The 21,701-nt window shown below is 52.9% G+C and overlaps 2 protein-coding genes across 2 annotated transcripts; one reads left to right on the plus strand and one right to left on the minus strand.

The window, feature by feature from the left end:
- Positions 1-3,075: 3,075 nt before the first annotated feature.
- Positions 3,076-10,765, plus strand: RFLNB (refilin B). Its single transcript, XM_045773441.2, has 3 exons — positions 3,076-3,413; positions 6,105-6,214; positions 7,974-10,765. The coding sequence occupies exons 1-3, from the start codon at positions 3,198-3,200 to the stop codon at positions 8,302-8,304; spliced, it is 657 nt and encodes a 218-aa protein (XP_045629397.2). The 5' UTR covers positions 3,076-3,197; the 3' UTR covers positions 8,305-10,765.
- A 7,381-nt stretch (positions 10,766-18,146) lies between these two features.
- LIAT1 (ligand of ATE1) lies at positions 18,147-21,245 on the minus strand. Its single transcript, XM_045773391.2, is given in 3 exon segments — positions 18,147-18,373; positions 18,375-18,801; positions 20,946-21,245. Coding segments are annotated over 3 exon segments (774 nt in total). The 5' UTR covers positions 21,148-21,245; the 3' UTR covers positions 18,147-18,228.
- Between the last annotated feature and the right edge of the window lie 456 nt (positions 21,246-21,701).

Below are 21,701 nucleotides of genomic sequence, written 5' to 3' on the forward strand. Positions count from 1 at the left end.
ATTTTTTGGAAAGTTTGGCTCGGTATGGGGGCAGGTGAAGGAAAGGGAGGACCTGCTTCCACCGTAAGGCAAATCCAGTGTATCAGGAATTCCAGAACACCGGGACCCAAGAGACTGGGGCGACAAGGTGTCCCGGGGCTCGGGCCACAAGCCAGCGTGCTGGAGCCGGCAGTGTTTTTAATCCGCTGTCTGGCTGGGTTTATCGAAGACAAGCTGTTTCAAAACAACAGTAGTGCAGTGGCAGTTTGGGGGGTGCCTGCCCTGGCCCGTGTGACTCAAGCCCACTCAGGCATCAGCTTAATTTAGTGCAGAAAAAGGGAAAATGCAGGCTTGGCATCAACATTAGGCATCTTTTGTTCCTCAGACCCTGCTGAGAAAGGCCTCAGGCCAGAAGCCAAGTCCTGTGAGGACATCGGTCTCTATGATCCAGGCAGGGGGACGATGGCCCTGGCCCGCTCTGAAAGGCCAGCCTGGAGAAGAGGCCACTCTTCAGCGGGCTCTGGGGGCTTTTCTTGTGCTGTGGCGCTCCCCGCTGACTTCTAGGCATGCCCCAGCACGTGCCCCTTAAAAGAAGGCCTGTCTTCAGAGCCCGACCAGGGGTGGGTGAAGGTGGGCCCCATTGTCCTTCCCCAGCTCTGCTTAGAGATTATTTTAAACAAGCATCCTTGGGAAAGCAGTCTGGAATAAGACGAGGACAGCAGGGAGCGCCGGCAATGGGCTCTTCCAAAGGACGACACGACCGTAGAGCTGACAGTATGAACTCGTTGCTCGGGCCCAGCAGACACAGCTGACTTCCAGGCTGAGCCGCATGGCTCCCTTGTAGCGACAGAGGACGTCCCTCTGCCCTCACACTCACAAGGACACATGGGCAGGTCGAAGTTGGATAACTGCCGCTGTAAGAGCGTCTCTGCCCGTCTCCACCGGCAGCACCAGGAGCTGGTGGAGATGCCAGAGCAGGCAGGACATTCCCCACCTTCTCCTTGGTCCCCATGTGGCTTCCAGTCGGCTCGGACTTCTCTTTGAGCTCTTCGCAGACAGTCTGACAGGAAGGTACAAACCTGGGGTCCCTCCTCCGTGTCTTTCAATTGGCTGGGAGTCAGTGGAAGATCCGAGTTTGGTGCGGCTTATGGAGAGGGAGCATCTGCTTCAGGGGAATCTGGATGGGACCATGGTCACCAACTCTGCTTCTCCATCAGGGTCCAGACCTGGGGCTGGATTCCCCTTCGAGCCCCTCCAGTTTCTTCTGTGTGTATCAATGCTGGGTTTCTCTGTGGGGAAGGAGGCCACGGTGGGCCAGTGGCTTATGCTTCAGGAACTCCTTGGCAGTTTTCTTGGCTGAGGCCCCAGGATGTCCTCTGGGTTCAGAAAGTCCTGCCTAATCTCTACTCGAAGGGTTCTTAGGATCTACCTGGCAATGCTGGGGGGTAAATTGCCTCCAGGGCGCCAAGTCCTCCCACTGCCAACAGACCACCCTTTCCACAACCCCAAGAGCGTGGCCATTCCTCCTGTGATGCCCCATGATGAAGGCAGCCTGGGATGTGCAGGTGGTGGGATCAGCATGGGCAGGAAGGAATAGCCACCTACTTGGCTCAACTTCTAAGGCCCACTGCAAACAGTACATCCTTGCACTAACCACTGATCCAAGACTGTGCCCTGTTGACTTTGTATCCATTCCCACAGGCCCTAAATGAATGAGCGACCTCCCAGTATACGGGCATGTGCCAGGTTTTATTTTCCAGTGAAGGGAAAGATCCAAGGCAAGCTGCCTCGTACCAGTTATGTGACTTGGACCAAGTCAAGTTCCTTTTCTGTTATTTCAAAATGATGAGTGAAGAAAGTAGGAGGGCTGAACTTTGCTGGGAGACCTCTAAAATTGACCCACTCTAAATTCTGACTTTAACAGGTCCCAAGCACCGGGACCTGTTTTTGCCAGGATGTAGACTGGGCTGCCGTTGTGGGGCACGCACAGAGCCCACCTCTCATCTAGCCAGGGCACAACGCCTCTCCGAGCTGGCACCTGCCAGCTAGGTCTGGGCACAGCTCCATCTTGAAGCCCTGAGCTAAACACCCATCAGAAACTCCCAGAGGAGGATGGCTGGTGGGGGTGGGAGCTTCCAGTATTTACTGAAAATCATGAAGGGCTTTGTGAGCAAAATACTAGATTTGAGAATAGCCCAGCTCCACGGCTGACAGCTACTGAACCGAGCTCCCACTGAGATGAAGCCTCTCTGTCAAACTGAAGAAGGGAGGACTCCCCCAATCTGGTTTTTAGACAGGATTTCCCATAAATGAAAAGCTGTGGTCCCCACCAGGAGCCCCTGGCCCATGAGACAGCCCGTGGGCAGCCTGCTGAGCTCATGTCGTTCGAGGTCCCAGTCTGCGCCCACTGCAGAATTTCCCTCTCTGGTGTGGTCACAGCCCGTTCAGCTGAGCAGCCAGACCAGGGAGTGATGTGTGTCCCCCTCCTGGAATCCCCTGAGGATACTCGGAGTAGGTCCTCTTTTCCTCCGGGGTAGAAATGAGAGCCGGAGACACACTGACAGCCCGCACTGCCGAGCCAAAAGGCGGCTGGAGCCATACGAGGCGCATTAACTATTAATAATTTCCAGTTGTTTGCTCGCTGGGTTCGGCCCGCTCCCCAGGCTTCTGCAGGCCGGGGCTCCACTCTGGCTCCCCAGACCGCCAGGGCCCCACACCAGGGCCCGCCGGGCTCTGCCGGGCCAGGGCCAGGGGCCAAGGCGCCATCAGGAGCCTGGTGCGAGTAGGGTCCCGCGTCCACCTGTAGCAGGGCGCGGGGCGCGGGGCTGCGGCGGGGCTGGGGTGCCTTTCCCTCTCGCGGCGAAACGGCCCCCTTCCCCCGGCGCCCCCAGGGCGCCCGGATCGGCCGCTCGAGGCGGGCAGGGCTGCAGTGAGGACCAGGGCGCGGGTAGCGCACGGCGGGAGCGCAGCGGCCCCTGGCGCCGGGCCTCGCGGCTCGGCCGGTGCGGGTCGGTCCCCGCGCGCCGGGCGGGGCGGGGCGGGGCGGGGCGGAGGGCGGGGCCGGGAGCGCGGCGGCCGGCGAGACCCGGACGGCGCGCGGGCAGCAGGCAGGGAGGGCGGCCGGGTGGGCAGCGGCCCGGCCCGCGTGTGCGCCCTTCGCGCCCCTCGCTCGCCCGCGGCCCCCGGCCCCCGGCCCCGGCCCCGGCGTGCTAACAGCCATGGTGGGCCGGCTGAGCCTGCAGGATGTGCCCGAGCTCGTGGACACGAAGAAGAAGGGCGACGGCGTCCTGGACAGTCCGGACTCGGGGCTGCCCCCCAGCCCCAGCCCCAGTCACTGGGGGCTCGCGGCGGCCGGGGGCGGCGGCAGCGGCGGGGAGCGCGCGCCGGCCCCCGGGACGCTGGAGCCCGACGCGGCGGCGACCCCCGCGGCCCCGGTGAGTGGCCCCGCTCAGGCCCCTTCCCTCCCCATCCCACCCGCAGCCGGTTCCCCAGGGACCACCGCCAGCCTTGCGGGCCCGCTCCGGCGCGCCGTCGGCGCCGCCACCCGCCCGTCGGGACGGCGTGGCCATCGCGGGGAGCCCGGGGCGGGAGCGCGGCGAGAGCCTGGCCAGCTGGAGCCGGTGGCTGGAAAATTGTCATCGCCTAGGAGGCGCGAGAGCCCCGGGAGAGGCGAGCCCCCGCCTTCTCTCTTTGGGGTGGCGGCGCCCGGGGCTGCCAGGCTGCGGCTCGGCCACATTCCTGCCCGGGCCGGGCGGGAGAGGGGCCCGGGACACCGAGAAGGAACCCCAGCCTTCTCTGTCCTGCGGGCCTGGCACCCCGGTCTTCGCCCCCTCCTGGCTGGTCTTGGGGAGAAGGGTGTGTGTGCTTCAGCTCCCTGATTCAGAGAGCAAGTGGGGCCAGCCTTTGGGGACCGTGTTAGTGGTGTGGGAGGGGACCTTGGAGAAAAGTTAACCCCATGAGCCTCCGGCCTCCTGGTGCCCCCCCTTCTCCTGTCACCTAACCCTTGTCTGGCACTTGGTGGGTGGGAGGACTTTAGATGGGTGGAACCTTTCAAAAAGGAATCCTTTTATTTTATTTCAAAGTTTTTATTTAAAGAAAAAACACCTAGTGTTTTTTGCCTTAGGAATCGCTCTGGTGGTGGTGTTTATTGCCTTTACCTAGCGCTCAGGGGAAGCCACATCCTGTCTACAGCCAAGGCTCAAAGTGGGGCTCTCAGCCCCCCTCCCGCCCCCTTGGGGATGGGGATGTACAGCCCTCTCCCCTGGGGTGAAGTAGTCAGTGGCAGCTGCTGTTCCTTAACGACCTGTGCACGTTGATAGGCGTGGAATTCTTGACCCACTGACCCCGTCTCCGGGACCTCGGTGCCCTCTCATTCCCACTGGAAGGCAGCGCTTGCTTCACCTTGGCCTTCAGAACCCTTGCTGTCGGGCCCTTCTAGCCTCGTCTCCGTGACCACAGGCAGATACGTACAGGGTGCCTCCAATATTGCTCTTCTGCCTCGTGTGCCGTTTCCCTCTGAGCCCATCCCCTCCTACAGCTGCCTTTTTGACCTCTCTATCAGAGCCCTGCTGGCCCTTCAAGCCCAACTCGTCACCTCCTCTGGGAAGTCTTCCTTGATGCTTCCCAGAGCCATGCCAAAATCGGTGGCTTGGTGCCCATTCCCTGGTGGCACCTTGTTCATGTGTGTTGTCATTCCTGATGCCTGTCCCATCTCCAGCCTGCACCTGGGCTGAGGTGTGTGCCCAGGGAGTGTCTGTTGGGTGGGCAGGGAGGAGGGAGCCAGTAAGCCAGAGGCAAGAGAACTGAGTGCTTGTGTGGCTTCCTGGCCGCCGTGTGAGTGTGGAACAGTTGTCTGCCTCCCCTCCTGCTGTCATCCCGCAGCCCCCAGGACTGCCCGAAGGTGCTCCCTAGGTTGAGTGTCTGGTAGCCAGGGGGCTGGGGGCAGAGCAGGGCCCACTGTCAGTACTCGGGGGCTGTTTCCAACAGCCCGGCAGCAGCCAGTGCCCACACCTTCCCCGGCCCCCATCCGCAGACCACCCAGCCACAGCCCCTCCCCCAGCCAGGGCTTCTTCAGCCCTCCACCCAAGGTCAGGAGCTGGACCCTGAGGACACTTTGCCCCTCCCTCACCTCCCCAGGTCCCCTTTGACTTTGTATTTCCACCCTACGCCCTCACCTGACACCTGTTCTGGTAACACGTAAGAGTCTGAAACTGTCTGCCTCCTTCTCTACCCTGGAAGACGTGGGGGCGGGGCTGCCACTGCCACATCCTGGCCCAAGTGTGGGTTCTGCTCTCAAATTAGGCAAAGAAAATGACAGATCTCCAGGAAACCCAGGAACCCGAAGGGCTCCCTGCTGAACACTTAACCCAGAAGCCCGATTCCAGTTAAGTCAGGTGAAAACTAGCACCTGTGTCTAGGACAGAACCACCCCTTATTCAGGCTACTTGATGAATCGGGATGTGCGGACCTTCCTCTGGGCTAGAAGCCAGTTAACCTCTAGGGATGCCGTGCTCTGGTTCTTTGAGTTTGCTGAGTAGTGGAAGGTGGTGTAGAGAACGTTTTGGAGTTCACCTTCCCAGTGAGTCTGTGGCCCCTCCGTCTCGGCCGGGTGTCAGTCTGGCTGTCCTGGAGGCAGAGAAGGGCAGGGGGAGTCCCACTAAATCTTCAGTGTGAACAAATTTCTGGTAGAATTTTTTCATTCTGCCCTTTTCTGAGTGTTGCTGAGGCAATGACAGGGTTGCGGGACACATAATTGCGGGTTCTGGTTAGTGAAGCCCCAGTTCATCGAGGTTTTCTCACGGCCTTGCTGGGGGATGGCGCAACAGCCCCGGGGGCTCGCCGGGGTCCTGACGCTGAGCCCCTTAGCCTCTCGCAAAACCTCAGCACAGGAAGGAGGCATCCCCCTTGGTGTACAGACGAGGTAACGGGGCATGCGATGTGACCCAGACCTCGTGGCTCTCCATCCAGAGCTCTGACCGTGCTGTGGGCGCCCTTTCTCTGGCATCATTCCCAGGAGGACGACACAAGTCACAGTTGGGCCCATCCGCCGGCTGCTCAGAGCCGGGACCTCTGCGGGGCATGCGCCAGCCTGGCCTGTGGTCTAACTGCCTTCTCCATCCTCACAGAACCCGGCGTCTCTCCCCAGCCCCCTGGCCTTTGCCTGCTCGCCGAGGCTGTGCCCCCTGTCCTTTGGCGAAGGAGTGGAGTTTGACCCCTTACCACCGACGGAAGTAAGGTAAATACAGCAGGCCCAGATGTGATTGGAGTTTTTCATTTTCTCATTGTTTATTCCAGAAATGAATGCTTGTTATTTTTTAAAAAATGAGTTAATCACAAAAGTGTGCCAAAGACTATTCATAGTTTGTTGGGTACCAGTTTGGGTTTGTGTATTCTAACCAATTAAATACATAGGCACGCCTTTTGAAATAAAAACAAGATCATGTTGTAGTAACGTCCTGCAACTTGCTTTTTGCACTTTCTGCCTTTGCACACCATGGCCAGTAGTATGTACGGTTTCGTAATGAAATAATTCCTCTTTCCAGAAGCTGCTTCCCCCGTTGCCCCACCCCTGCTTCAAGGTGCTATAACCTTGTCTCATTTTACAGTTTCACTGGGCCAGTACCATTCTTCCTTTGGGAATTTATCTCAGCCAGGATTACCTGGGGGCAGAGATCCATTGAGAGCCTCTATTAAATATCTGTCTCTTCAGGGAAAGGAATTTTACTTTTGGTAGCTGGTGGGGTTTTTTGCTGAAGTTTCAGTTCCCTTAACACAAAAGGCCCTTTGATGGGAACAAAGGCAGTTCACCGGTTTGGAGGTGAGCAGTGCAGTCCTTTATTCCTGCAGAACTTGTATTTTGAACAAAATGAGGACATGACTTTATGACATTAGCTTCCACCAGCCTCTTACCTACTTGCTTAAGGAGAATAGACGTTTCCATCATCCATCCGATCCACTGAAAAGAATGCTAATTCTTACTCCCTGACCCATGGGTAGGGGCTGGTGGGGGCAGCTGTGGGATGCTGTATGAAGCTGTAATAATTACTCAATAAAATGAACTAATGCTTTGCTTACATTAAAATAAAATTTAAAAAAAGATCCCAAATGACCAAAGAAAGACTTAAAAAAAAAAAAGTAAAGTAGCTGCTGAGGAACGTGGAAGTTAATTTATTTTATGGGAATCAAGATGGTAATTGGCTCTGATTGATGCGGTCAGATCTCCAAGTCTCTGGTTTGAGGGTCTCTACACCAAAGGCCAAGGGGGACCAAGTACTAGTACTCGGTGTTACTGAACTTTAAGAATTTCTGGGTTCTGGCATCCTGTCATTAAAAAGCCCACGGTGGGGGCGCCTGGCTGGCTCAGTCGGTAGAGCACGCACCCCTTGATCTCAGGGTCGTGAGTTCCAGCCCCAAGTTGGGCAGAGAGCTTACATTAAAAAAAAGAAAGCCAGCTGATGGTGACTTCAGGGGACAGAAAAAACCGAGCACTGAACCCTAGTGAGCGGCTAAACCGCCTTGTTCGGCCACTGACTTCTACCCCTTGCTGCCCGTGAACCCTGCTCAGTTCCTTCTGGGCTCGGTTCACAGAAAGAGGAACCGAGGCTTGGAGAAGTAGCCCGAGCAGGCTGTCCGAGCTTTCACGCAGGGGCGCGGCCTCCGGGGCGCTGCCTGCCACGAGCAGCGGTGCGTGCAGGGCGAACGGGGCCGTCTTGCACACCTGCACGTAAATCCCGGCCCCACGGCTCACTCCCACTGTGACCTTGACCTCTGCCCCGCCATGTCCCGTCCCGGGGTGGCTGGTTCAGTTCAGTTAGGTCCTGGAGAGAAAGTGCTTCCAACAGTACCGGCCGTAAGCGCTTCGGCAGCTCTGTGCCGCTTCCGACCACAGCCCCCGGTCTCCAGGTTTGCCCCACGAGAGCATCAAGGGCCCGCCGGGGACCGCTGCGCCCCAGGCTCAGGGGACCGGCTCCGTGCTGCCTTCTCTCTCCGCCCAGGTACACGTCGTCGGTCAGGTACGACTCCGAGCGGCACTTCATCGACGACGTCCACCTGCCCCTGGGCCTGGCCGTGGCCTCCTGCAGCCAGACGGTCACCTGCGTCCCCAACTGCACCTGGCGCAGCTACAAGGCCGAAGTGCGCTTCGAGCCCCGCCACAAGCCCAGCCGCTTCCTCAGCACCACCATCGTCTACCCCAAGTACCCCAAGACCGTCTACACCACCACGCTGGATTACAACTGCCGCAAGACGCTGAGGAGGTTCCTGTCCAGCGTGGAGCTGGAAGCCGCAGAGCTGCCGGGCGGTGACGGCCTCTCGGATGAGTGCTGACGGGAGCCCCGGGGCTCGGACCGGCTCTTCCGCGCCGTCGAGGGGCGTCTGTGCCCCGGCCAGAGGAGTCTGGCCTCGCCATGCCTCTGAGCCCCGCCTGGGGAAGAACACAATGTCATGGCCTCTTAGAATCATGGAGGGAATTGGGTTTTTAAAAATGCTCACGTTGGTTTCCAAAGGCGTGTATTTCTCGTTGCCGCTGCGTGGCTTCCGCAGAGTCTCAGTTTGATGACCAGTAGAAGGGCAACTGGGGCAAAAGGAAAATGGCCCCTGTTTGAAATCGGGAGGGAGGAGAGGGCTCTTCTGCCACTGGTCAGTTAGCCTGAGGAAGAGCGTGGAGAAAGTCTCTGGGATGGACGAAGTGAGTTGTGTAAGACCTTCCAGCCCTGGGTTGTCGTCACCGGCAGCAGTGCTGGTTCCGTAAGCTGCGACATCCCTATGGGTCCAATATGTGGAGAGCTGAGTTCCATTCCGTCATTTATTTCCATTTCCATTTGTATTTTCTGTTCACCAAGACTCTTGGAATTCCCTAAGTCCTTTTCATATCAAAAAACCCCAAACCGCTATAGAAGATGACTTTTTTAAAAAAAGAGAAAAGGTTCACCCTGTTCTCCCCTCTCTTCAGGAGACTCACGCCCACCAGCGGCCAGTATGAGAGCCATGGCTTCAGTTCTGGGTCTTTCCACCGGTTGAGTCCCAGCTTGGGCTCTGGCAAAGTGCCTTGAACCCTTGGCATCTGGTAATGTCTCCACAGGCTTGTGTAACTCTCCTGATATGTGTTTTGGGGTTTCCAAATATTTTCCTATTTTTTTCATAAGGCAGAACATAGCCGAGGGCCCTTTTGAGAGAAACAGCATTTTGGAAGAATGCTTAGGGAAACCACTTTTGGGGACTCCATGACGGGGTTTCACTCCCAGTGGGAAGGGCCGGCCACACCCAGGACGGGCCGGCGTCTGGGAGAGGCCGAAGTAGATGTTTCTGGTGACCTGCTCCATCAGGATGGGTGTCCTCTCCAGGGACCCCGGGTCAACTTTGACCTGGTCACCACCGCGGAGGACTTCTGCCAGTGCCATAAGTCTAAGCCGGAAAGCAAGAAAATTGCCCCCCCCCCCCTCCAGGCGCAGGAAAGGTGACTTCAGGATAGGGATTGATGTCACAAGTCAAACTCCGAAACTTGGGCACTGTTGGACGGTACACGTTTCTTGTAAGAGCTTACTGTAATGGAAGTGACAGTCATGGCGTTAGGTGCGCGTGGAAGACACTGCGTGAGCTCAGCTGAACCAGCCTCAGACGCGGAAGGGGCCAGAGGCTGCGCTGGGCCGGGCTGTCTCTGGCCTCAGCCCCCTGCCCACCCTGCCTCCCCACCAGCCCATGCTTCTTCCTCCTGCCAATCCCTGAAGTTTTTGAATGAAGACAGTGACAGGTGGCTTTTTCTCTTCCAATATTGGAAAGAACAATCCGTGAATATTTCCTTTGAATACATCCAGATTAGACCATGTGCTCGAGCGTCTTGTAAACCCGGATTTCCGATGTATTTTGGGTTTCTGTTGATGGCTTCCATGTGTCCTGAAAGCAGAGTTGATAGCCCGATGGGTACCCTGGAGCCACAGCAGGGACTTTTGTTCCGAGGAAAGCAGGTGTGATGATCTCTCACTTGAAGTCACTGGAGACCTCAGAGCCAACCTGGCTGGTGCCCTCGGCTTTAACATAATGTGTAGTTTGTCATGCCCCTAACTGTTTGACGCAGCCTTCGCTGGGTCCGTGGTCCCAAGTTTCCCATAGTGAAGCTCAGCGGAGACCCGTGAAGGGGGCGCTCTGGACTCATGCAGAGTGACAAAAGCTGTCTGCCTTCGGAGGAGTAAATTACGTGGCATTTCTTGATAAAAATGGATTTTTTTCTCTCTGATTTCATAATCTTGGCATTTAAGACAAGTGGTAAATGTAATTTTAAATTATGCTGAAAGAGTTCCCAAGGCTTTGCCCTGGCCCAATGGGGACCCTTGAATGAGCTCCGAACAATATTGTGAGCAGCGTGGCAGGAGACACATATGGGAGCCTTGGTCCACAGCAGCATTTCGAGGTGTCCATATGAGATTTGTTTGTTTGGGGGGTTGGGTTAAGTTGGGACAAAGTATTCTAGGTGTGGAGAGAATCTGAAATATTTCAGTAAAGTAAGTAGAAGTAAGCAATTGCGAATGTGTAATGCGAATGGAAAAGCAGGTTTTATCTTAAGTTATTCGCTAGGGAACGAACTGTAGTTCTTTCTAATCTTTCTAATCCTTTTTTTTTTCTTCTAAGCTGCTTTGCTGCAAGTTACGGGAAAGACGCGTAAGAGCGTAAGAAGGCGGAGTGGGACACTTCGGGAAGGGTCAAAGGCCATTGAGCTTGGTGGGCTTGTGTTCGTTCACGAGGTGGAAGCGATGATTTTAAAGCTCATTAAAACCAGCCATTCCTAAGCCTATCTGAGAGATACCGTTTACTTATTAATTAAAAAGTCTTTGTTCTGGGTCTCTTAAATTATAGCTTTCATGTAAGAAGGATGATTTGTATCTTCAGAGAAAAGTTGTTTTCAAAGTCAGACCTTTTAAAGAAAGATTACCTTTTCATTTGACTCTTCTCCTGTTTCTAACCTTAGAAAATCCAGCACGGTATTTGACAAAAACTATTTTTTAAATTTATCTTTGACACCTGTCCCATTCCATTTTGCTTTGTGACTTCTTCATTTAACAATAAATTATCTTTAAAGAAACAAAACTTAGAGATGCCTCTCTTTTTGACAGTAAAATTATAATGTTTTGGTGAAGAAACATGAGGAAAAAACCTCATCTTGAGAAATGTTAAGCTGTGATTGTATTTTAATACTATGATACTTCGGAGCACGCTTCCCCCTGGGGTACAAGAAGGTTTCACAGGGACCCCTCAGCACAGAGAGTTTTAGGGAATTTGTTCCCAGATGCAACGTGTACTCTTTGCTAAAACTTATCTACCCAGGAATTATGACTGGTCCAGTTCTTCCTTCCCACCTCCTGTTTCAAATTGCCTTTCTCCCATTTTGCAGAAGAAATGCATTGTGAGTCTAACACATCCTTATTTTATTATGGGACATTGCTCCGGGCTGGCCAAACCTATAGGCACTGGACAAAGGGACAGTTAGAAACACTGGTATCAGGGTGCCAGGACCCCACTGTAGGGCTCCATGTCTATCAGTGTGCTACACGTACTTTTGTCAAGAATCAAGCCTGCGGTCAGAAGCAAGATTGACCTGTGTTGGGAAATTCTTACTTCCAATATCTCAAGGTAAGGCAGTTGGAGTGATAACACTATTCTTTTAATACCTACAGTCTCTTCAGTCTCAGACCGTTGTCTTCCCTGAAGGAAGGTCCCTTTGGGCAAAGTGTTGATAAGAGAAGAATTGATAAGAATTATCCAAAGTGAAGGCATCTTATTTCATTCAAATGTCAAATTCAGGGCAAGGCTCTGTGCCTTACCTGTTAGTCTTTGAGTTACAACTTAAATATGTCCCGGGAATGCATATTAGTGTGTGTGTGTGTGTGTGTGTGTGTGTGTGTGTGTGTGTGTGTGTGTATTTAAGCCAGTCCCTTTTTAAAAGAAATTAAGTCCAATTTGGCTGGCTGGGATGACAACATGCCACTTAGGTTTTATAGTATTTCCCATAAAATGAATAAGCTAATAGCAGTTCCAAGGTTATGTTGGAAAAATATTTAAAACGTGTAGATTAAAGCTACAATTTTGTGTGCGTGTGTGTATAGAGTGAAGCAAACGTGTTCAAACTAATATTTTTTTTAAAGATTTTATTTATTTATTTGACAGAGCAGAAGCAGGCAGAGTGGCAGGCAGAGGGAGAGGGAGAAGCAGGCTCCCCGCTGAGCAGGGAGCCCAATGTCGGCCTCGATCCCAGGACTCTGGAATCATGACCTAAGCCGAAGACAGACACTTAACTGACTGAGCCACCCAGGCTCCCCAAAACTAATAATTTTTCAGTTTTCCCTCAAAAAATACCTTTCTATGCATATCAGATTAAGCCCGCACCTCAAGAGAAAACGTAGTAGGTGTAATTGACAACATGATAAATTGTAGGAAGCCATTTTGGTTAACTTCCCAGAAATGTCAGAAGGGAATGACTCTATTAATTAGGTAACAAATCTTAATTGCAAGAAATACCTCTTCTCAAAATTGAATTCTAATATTTTTATTTTAGGGCATAATCAATACAAAGTGTTTTATTCATAACACTACTTCCCAAAGTTCTTTCTTTGGGAAGAAAGGTTCCACGATCAAATAAGTTTGGGAAAATGAAAAGCTTCATGGAACACCTGCATTAGTCAGCTTTTGCTGCGTAACAACCACAAATTCGTAGCAGCACACAGCAGCAAGCATTTATTTCTTGTGTGAAAATGTATAGGTCTGACAGGGCAGTTCTGCCCAAGGCTAGGTGCTGAGTTCAGGCTGTTCCGTCTGTCTCTGAAGCAGGTTGGAGAGGTCATCTGGGACACGTTCTTCTCATGGAGAAGGTCAAGGATCCCAGAGGAGCAAGTAGAAACATACAATACCTCTTAAAGTCTGCCCTACTGCCACCCAGTCATTTTCATGCATGTCCTATTGGCCAAAGCAAGTCGCACGGTCAAAGCTAACGGCAGTGGGTCAGGGAACCATACTTCCCCCACGAAGATGGGGGGCAGGGAGTAAAGATTTGCTGTACAATAAGCTACCATAGCTTTTACTATGGTAACGTGCATTAAGAATCTTCAAAAGGGAGAATCTACTCTAGCGTTTTCCAAAGTCATTGGACCAGAGAACATGTGAGCATTTGGTAGGACTAACGTTTTTTGAAATGCGATTTAAGGCGCAACCTGGATGGTTCAGTCGGTTAAACATCGCACTCTTGATTTCAGCTCAGGTCATGATCTCAGGGTCCTGGGATTGAGCCCTATGTTGGGCTCTGTGCTCAGCAGGGAATCTGAAGATTCTCTCCCCCTCTCTCTACCCCTCCCTTTGCTTGCACGCTCTCTCTCTCTAAAATAAATAAATCTTAAATTTAAAAAAAGAAAGAAGGAATACACTTTAAAAAATGCTAGTATGGGGTGACTGGGTGGCTCAGTCAGTTAAGCGTCTGCCTTTGGCTCAGGTCATGATCTCAGGGTCCTGGGATCGAGCCCTGCATTGGGCTCCCAGCTCAGCAGGAGTCTGCTTCTCCCTCTCCCTCTGCCCCTCCCCCCACTTGTGCGTGTTCTCTCTCTCTCTCTCAAATAAATCAATAAAATCTTAAAAAAAAGAAAAAAAGAATGCTAGTATCAACTGTGTATAACAGTCAGAGTCTAGTCAGGAAGGCCCGAACCATACTAGATATTTCCAGTAGAGGGCATTTCATACAGAGAATTGATCACACAGATGTTGGAAGCCTGAAAGAACAAAAAGGGGACCCTGAAGTAACCCTAACTACTAGTAACTGCATGAAGCAGCCCCCACCTCTACCACCCCTCTTATGGAGATTTCCGTCTTAAGGAGCTAGAAAAAGATAAGCAAATTAAACCCGAAGTAAGAGGAAGGAAGGAAATAATAAAGTTTTGTACTGGTGAAATAGAACCAGACAAATAATTGTGAGCATTGTAAAAACAAAAATTTTTTTTTTAAGATTTTATTTATTTATTTGACAGAGATAGAGACAGCCAGTGAGAGAGGGAACACAAGCAGGGGGAGTGGGAGAGGAAGAAGCAGGCTCATAGCAGAGGAGCCTGATGTGGGGCTCGATCCCAGAACGCCGGGATCACGCCCTGAGCCGAAGGCAGACGCTTAACCGCTGTGCCACCCAGGCGCCCCTAAAAACAAAATTTTGATTCTTTGAAAAAAATTGATAACCTCAGCTGCTTTGATGAAGAAATAGCACAAATTGCCATGTCACAATTGCATAGAGGGTCTACGGGCACCAAAAGCATAATAAGGTAATACTAGTAACAATTTTATGCCGGTAAATTTAACAACTTAGTTAAAAAAGGAAAAACTACTTCAAAAAACGTATCTTATGGGGCGCCTGGGTGGCTCAATCGGTGAAGTGTCTGCCTTCAGCTCAGGTCATGATCCTGGGGTGCTGAGATTGAGCCCTGAATCGGGCTCCCTGCTCTGTGGAGAGTCTGTTTCTCCCTCTCCCTCTCCCTCTGCTCCTCTCCCTGTTCATGCTCTCTCTCTCTCTCTCTCAAATAAATAAATAAAATCTTTTTTAAAAACCCACAAAACCATATCTTACCAAATTGACACAAGATGAAATAGAAAATGTATGAAAAAAATCCATCAAACTCTCTCTTATATATAAACTTCTGTTCTTAAAGACTCTCTTAAGAAAATAAAATGTATGGGGCGCCTGGGTAGCGCAGTCGTTAGGCGGCTGCCTTCGGCTCAGGGCGTGATCCTGGCGTTGCAGGATCGAGTCCCACATCGGGCTTCTCCTCTGGGAGCCTGCTTCTTCCTCTCCCACTCCCCCTGCTTGTGTTCCCTCTCTCGCTGGCTGTCTCTGTCAAAATAAATAAATAAAATCTAAAAAAAAAAAAAAAAAGAAAAAAAAAAAGAAAATGTAATCCACAGACTGAAAAAAACATTTACATCTGACAAGGACTTACACGCAGGATATACAAAGAGCTGCTACAAGTCAACACTGGAAGATGAACAACCTGATTAAAAATGGGCAAGAGGAGCTCCAGGCTGGCTCAGTAGGTTAAGCGTCTGCCTTCCGCTCAGGTCATGATCCCAGGGTCCTGGAATTGAGCCCCGCCTTGGGCTCCCTGCTCAGCGGGGAGTCTGCTTCTCCCTCTGCCCCTCTCACCAGGCTCATGCTCTCGCTCTCTCTTAAATGAATACATAAAATGTTAAAAAACAAATAAAATTTAAAAAAATAAAAATGGTCAAGAGGGGGGCGCCTGGGTGGCTCAGTGTGTTCAATGTCTGCCTTTGGTTCAGGTCATGATCTCGGGGTCCTGGGATCGAGCCACATGTCAGGCTCCCTGCTTGGTAGGGAGTCTTCATGTCCCTCTCTCTCTGCCCCTCCCCTCAGCTCATGCTCTCTCTCTTTCAGATAAATAAAATTTTTAAAAAAATGGGTAAGAGGGGGTGCCTGGGCGGCTCAGTTGGTTAAGCGTCCAACCCTTGATTTTGGCTCAGGTCATGATCTCAGGGTCGTGAGACGGAGCCCTGTGTCAGGCTCCACGCTCCGCAGAGAGCCTGCTTGAGATTCTCTTTCCCTTTCCCTCTGCCTCTTCCCCTGCTCTTTCTAAATAAATAAAATCTTCTGAAAATAAAATAAGGATGCACAAGAGACTTGAACGACACTTCACAAAGGAAGATCCACGGATGTAAAATAAGCACAGTGAACGGTGTTCCGCGTCATGAGTATCAGGGAGACGCACGATGAACCCACAAGGCAGTACCACTAGATACTCGTCCGAGAGAGATGAAAACGTAGGTCCAAAAACGAGCATGGTCACGGCAGTTTTATTCACAACAGCCGTATGTTGAAGGGACTGCAGTGTCTGCGGTGTATGTTCATACAACGGAATACGTCGAGTAAGCAAAAGGTTCCGGGTTACAAGGAGACACTTTTCTGTTTGGCCCCAAGGCCCCCCAAAACACCAGACTTTGAGACCCTGGCTTCATTTCTCCTGCATTCCCTCTTGCTCCAGGCCCCTGTAATTTGCTCTGTGGTTTCTTTGAATTGTATCTCTTGGCCGGCCACTGAATCCACATCTCTTCGTGCCACTCACCCTCTGAGGCGGGAGCGCTCCGCCGTCACCAGGAGAGCCTCTCCAGCGGCCGTGCAGTCACCCCAACCTAAAATACCACTGCTCAAAGCTCTGCCGATGGACTGAGCGCTTCCTAGGGGCGAGGCGCTCTGCTAAAGGCTTTATGTAAGTACTGCATCCCTGTTTCCAGATGTGGGAGCTAACGCCCAGAGAGGTTCAACAATTTGCCTGAGTTCACACAGCCGGCACATAGCGGGAAAGACAAAAGTTCAGCTCTAATGGCGAAGTTCGTCGTTCTAACCACTACACCAGAATATCTCAGAGCGGAAAGGTGACCACAAGCCACCCCCACTCTCACCGCCCTAGGAGGACACCCCTGCAAAGCGGTCAAGGCACCCTGCGGCTTCAGACTGTCCCGCACACAGCACCCCTGGCCGCTGTGCTTTGGGGGGGGGGTTGCACAGGAGGTGCAGCCCCGTCGCTCCACCCTCCGGCCTTTACCCTGAGCCCTGGGGCATCAGGCTGAGGATTAACACGTGTCCCATGGCCTCCTCCCCGTGGGGACACACCAAAGCCCTTGTTCCTCTTCGCTTGATTCTATAGGTGCCCCTCAACCAGGAGAGCAGCCCACGGAGGGCCATTCCTGTTCGCCTGCGGGCCCCTGCCAGAGGCGGCTGCTAACCTCCTCTCCAGGCGGAGGACGGGGCTCTTCCGAAAGCCGCTTTGCTGGTTTGCCACCGTACGATGGCCAACATGTGAAAACTCTGTAAATGGCCATTTCAGGAAAGGTGAGAAGAGGGCTGCTCTGTCAGCTGGGTTAGCAGGGACCGAGATGATCACTTTCACTTCGCTTCCAAAACCGCATTCTGTGTTGCTCTGTATTGGCTTTCAACTTCTTCCAAGTACAATGCGGGTCTTCAATTCCTTGGAAGGCAAGAACCTGATCTTAACCCTCCCCTCTGTCCCTCTTGGACCCTACACTATGTTGCATAGAGACTACCCCATCCCCTGCACCTCCCGGTCTGCACCTTTGTGCCCGAGGAAGGCCCCCAGGAAATACCAGGAAATTAGCAGCCCCCGGGACCATCCCTCAGCCACTGCCTACGGGCAGTAGAACGGCCCAGCTCCATCGCGCTCAGGCGGGATAATCCTGACAGTGTCTCCCGGTGGGATTAGGCTCCAGTTACCCGACAGGGAAACTGGTTTAACCATGTCCTTGGATTGGCTGCCTTCCCCTCCCCTACCTGTGCCTCTCTATTGAGCTTTTAGCTCCCAAATAGTCTGCTTCCATTTGAGTCTTCGTCTCAGGGTCTGCTTCTCCAGAACCCAAACTAACACAGCACAGGGCCCTCACCAATTAATACTGGTGCAAGGGAAGAAGATTAATTTAGGACAAGTAGGGTAGGACGTTTTTAATGCTCCAGCTCCTAAACGCTGTTTTAGGGGGTTAGAGGAGGAGTATATATATATAAAATCACACATATATGTGTGTATACACACACACACACCCCCATACATACATATATATATATTTTTTTTAATTGAAGTAAAATTGGTAGGTAACATTACATAAGCTTCAGGCGTCCGACATCATAATTCAGTATTTGTACCCGCTACAAAGTGATCACTACCACAAGTTCGGTTACCATCCATCACTGTACAATTGAGCCCCCTCACCCGTTTCCCCCACCCCCACCCCCCCTTCCCCCCTGGCAACCACCAATTTGCTCCCTGGGAGGCCCATATATAGAAGAGAAGCAATACTCCTTTTGAGACTTCTCCCAATTATCTCCCAGGGATGGAGCTCGGGAACTCAGTTAACTTTTTGAAGACCACATAAGGGCAGGGAGTGTATGCAATTAAAAAAAAAAAGTCTCCAGGATATTTGGGGCCTGTTCCTTGGGCCTAGAGAAGCATGCTGTGTGAGGAGTTTTACCCATTAAATTAGCTGAAGAGTTAGAATGGACATAATTACTTTGTCTTCTAGAGGAGAAGATTACAGACATCTGAGAAATTAAATAACAAAGAGATGCCAAATTATCCAAGAAAACACCCCACAACCTTCGGAAGAGCGTGGTCCATCCCAAGCCCGTGTGCCGAACCGCAACTTCCCCGGCCCGAGGCGCCCGGTGGAAGGAGGGGCTGACCTCGTGGACACACCAGGCACCTGCTTCCTTCAGGCGCTCTGATTTCCTTTTATTATTACTCTCCCGTAACGCAAAGCCCGGCGGTGCGGAGACGGCGCGGGGCGGGGTTCGCAGTCGGGCCGAGCGGCCGCGGGGTCGGCGCGCGGCAGCTTGGGCGTCAGGCTCCCTTCGAAGCCGGGGGCCCGGCCGCTCGGCTTTCGGGGCGGGCTGCCCGCTGCCCGCGCCGCCGACTTTGTCCGGGAGGTACGGCAGGTTCTCGGGGCTCTCCTCGCCGCCCGGGTCAGAGTGGAAGCCCTTGAGGGCCGAGATCCGGTACCGCTCCCTCCGGTTCAGCTTATATATGCGGATCCTTTCTTTTTCCGCCTCTGGGTCGGCGAGAATTCCGTCCCAGCGCAGGCTTTCGTTGACCTGGTTGGAGAGGTTCTCTTCTATCTCGGCAAAGTGGGGGAGACTTACAGTGGCGGAGTAAGGGGCGATGGGCTTGTGTTCGCCTTCGTCCTGTTTGTGCTCTTGCCTGGGGCCATGATCTTTGCTGGGACTTAAGATGTCCTGCGAGGCTGAGGCCGGCGGCTGACTCTTCAGGCCTCGACTCTGACGTTTATCTGCGGAGCAGACGGCGGTGTTAGTGTGCCTGCCCGCAGCCTGCTCAGCTGTGATGCCCAAGTCCCCGAAAGGGACCCGGGTGGAGGCCCCTCCTGACCTAGGGCTCAGAGAGCCGAGCCCACCGGCCTCGTACATACCCACTGGCTCTAGGCTTTCGGGCGAGTCATCTTGGGGAAGGAGGAACCATTTATTGGTTCTATAGGCCGGGTCCTCTCGATAAAAGTCATCAGCCCTATTTTCCAGGTGAGGAAACTGAAACTCCGAAAGGCTACCTTACCAATAACACATAGTGAGTGGCAGGGGTCAGGATTCGAACACAGGCCTAGCTCCCAGTGCCCTGTTCCTGTTCTTTCCACCCGCCATTCATGCTCCGTATCTCATCCAGGTACCTTCCATGACTCCGCCCCTAGTCTGGACTTCTTTATGATGGGAGAGATGGAGAACAACAGAAAAGCTTCCCAAATCTGAGTGTAGAAAGCAGTATCATGCCAAGCCAGGAAATACTTCTGCTGTGTGGCTTGTACTGAGGTGTTTTTGTTTTTTGTTTTTTTTTTTTTTTACATTAATAGCATTTCTGAGTTATAGAGCCCTCATATAAAATACTATAAGTTGTGGTTCTTTCATTTGTTCATCCTTCTGCTTTCGGGGAGACAGAAATCCTTCCCCCCCCCCAAAAAAAAGAGAAAGTAAGAAAAAGTCTTCTTGGACATTTCTATGCCTTCCCATTCCTCAAAAACGATTTGGTGTCCCCTGCTGACCGTAGGAGTTACATGCCACTATAATTTCCAGAGTTAGAAACTAAGCCAACAAGACAATAAACTTCTTAATTTGGTTTTGCAGATACATGTGGGGCCTTTTGACCTCAATTCCAGAATTTTTTTCTTGCCTTTTGATTAAGATTCCACCTGAAGAAGTCATGATAACCTTCCCATTGCTCCCTCTCCCCAACTGCAAGGACGACACGGGGAAGGCTGCCCAGAAACTTGAATCAAGGACTACCGGTGCTGGAGGTGAGAGCCATCTCCCCGACAGTCAAAGCCCCAGAAGGGGACCACACAAGTGACGCTGGAAACCTAGCACTCACAGGCTGGTGTCTTCTATGTCACCATTGCACTCTCTCTCCATAACCTGGGTGCTCAGTGCCTGTGTCAAGAAATCCAGGGGCTTCTGGGAGAGGAACTTGGTGACATACAGGCACTCTGTGGGATTGTGGCAGGTGTTGGTGTGTGTACGTACATGAGGTGTCCCTGGGAGACACTGGAGTGAGAACCTGTGTGCATTTGGTTGCATGTGTCCAGGAAGTGTTTGGGGGGTGGGGTTTGTGCACGCGAGTGTGTAGCTGAGTACCCATACGAATCTGTAGCCTGGGAATGTGTGTGCCGGATGGGGTATCTGTACTTCATTTTTATTTGGTGGTTATGATGCTATAAGGCGGTATTGTTGAGGGTGTTGGGGACGGTAAGAGTATGTAGCAGTGGCCGGTGTGATGGTGTGCGTGCAGGTGAAGGCTGGCGCTGGCACATGGGGGGTGGCAGGAGACAGTCTGTGCAGGAAAGATACTTTCTATGCATTTACAGGATGTCTACATAGCATGGAGAGGGCAGGTGTCCCTAACGCATGGGGCAGAAGGCAAAACCTGTGTTTCTGTGCCAGTTTGTCACTGGTGTCTTAGTATCTTAGGCTTGGGGAAAGTCTATGTGAAGATGAGGGGATCTCTGTAGGCGGGCTTGACATTTCTGTGGGGAAAGTGTGGTTATTTAAGATTCTGAGTTTTAGCTGAGGGATTAGGAAATTGAGAGGGTGTCCGCGCAAAGCTGAGTTGCTGTGTGGAGCTGGGAGGCTCTGCGGGAATAATGCTGGGGATGTTGGGGATCTTCTCCACGGATGTTGAGAATTCTCCATGCAGGATTTGGGGTCTCTGCGGACATGTATGGTTTTTATGGTTAGGGCTGGGCATCACTGTGTTGCGTTAAGTGGTATGTGTGGGGAGCGGGAGGACCTCTGTTTGGGACTGGCGAGTTTCTGTCTCCGGTCTGAAAGTGGTCCCCACCTAGACGGGGGTCTCTGTGAGGAGTGGGGACAGGTGACAGAGAAGAAACTGTGGTGCGGGAGCTGAGGCTGCTGCGCTAGCTGCTCCTCTTACCGTCCCCCTTGCCGGACCCCTTGGTCTTCTTCTTTTTCTTCTTCACCTTCCGTTTGTTCAGTTCTGAGGCGCTGCCTGCGATGGGGGGCAGTTTGGCCCCCCGAGAGCCCGCAGTGCCACCCTGTCGCTCCTCCTCGTCGTCCTCGTCGTCCTCACCCTCTTCGCCATAACCCAAAGCCCCGGCTCCACCGCGGCAGTCCATCCGCCCTCCGCGCCGCCACCTGCGCCTCGGACAGCCCAAGACCCCTGCCGCCGAGCCCGCGGCCGCAAGAGCTCCGCGCCCGGCCAGCGCCACGCGTCTCCATGGCGACCGCCACGGACCGCGCGTGCGCAATCCGGAAGCTGCCGGCCAGGCCCCCCTCCCCGTGAACGTAGGTGTGCGCATGCGCCTTCCACCCTGTGTGAGAACTTGGCACAGTCCGAGGTGCGTCCGGGAGGAGTGAGTAGACAGTCTCCCAAACTTGGCCTGCCACAAACGTCCACATCTGTGCCTTTTAAAATGCTGTTGGTTGTCTCCCTAAATTTTTATCTCCCGAGTTCCAGTCGCGTACGTCTACCCTGGCCTTTCAAGCCCAACGCGTCTCAAACGAACTTGCTTCTCCGTGGTTCTCCGTGGTTCTCCGTGAACAAAACAGCTGGAAGGCGGCCCTCCTTCCTCGACACTCCCCCAAGGCCGGGACTCCTCACGGTCATGCCTGGCGCTTGAACTTCTGGACCCCCCTCCTAAATGGTTTCTCTGCTTCCAAACCCTCCTCA

Source organism: Ursus americanus, chromosome 23 (genome assembly GCF_024610735.1).
Source record: "Ursus americanus isolate L20-20 chromosome 23, mUrsAme1.1.p, whole genome shotgun sequence".
Taxonomy (NCBI): domain Eukaryota; kingdom Metazoa; phylum Chordata; class Mammalia; order Carnivora; family Ursidae; genus Ursus; species Ursus americanus.

Excerpts from the sequence above, each read along its gene's own strand:
- RFLNB (XM_045773441.2), top strand. The coding sequence starts at position 3,198 with ATGGTGGGCCGGCTGAGCCTGCAGGATGTGCCCGAGCTCGTGGACACG. Across the intron at positions 3,414-6,104 it reads CGGCGACCCCCGCGGCCCCG|AACCCGGCGTCTCTCCCCAG; the intron begins GTGAGTGGCCCC and ends CCATCCTCACAG. Across the intron at positions 6,215-7,973 it reads TTACCACCGACGGAAGTAAG|GTACACGTCGTCGGTCAGGT; the intron begins GTAAATACAGCA and ends CTCTCCGCCCAG.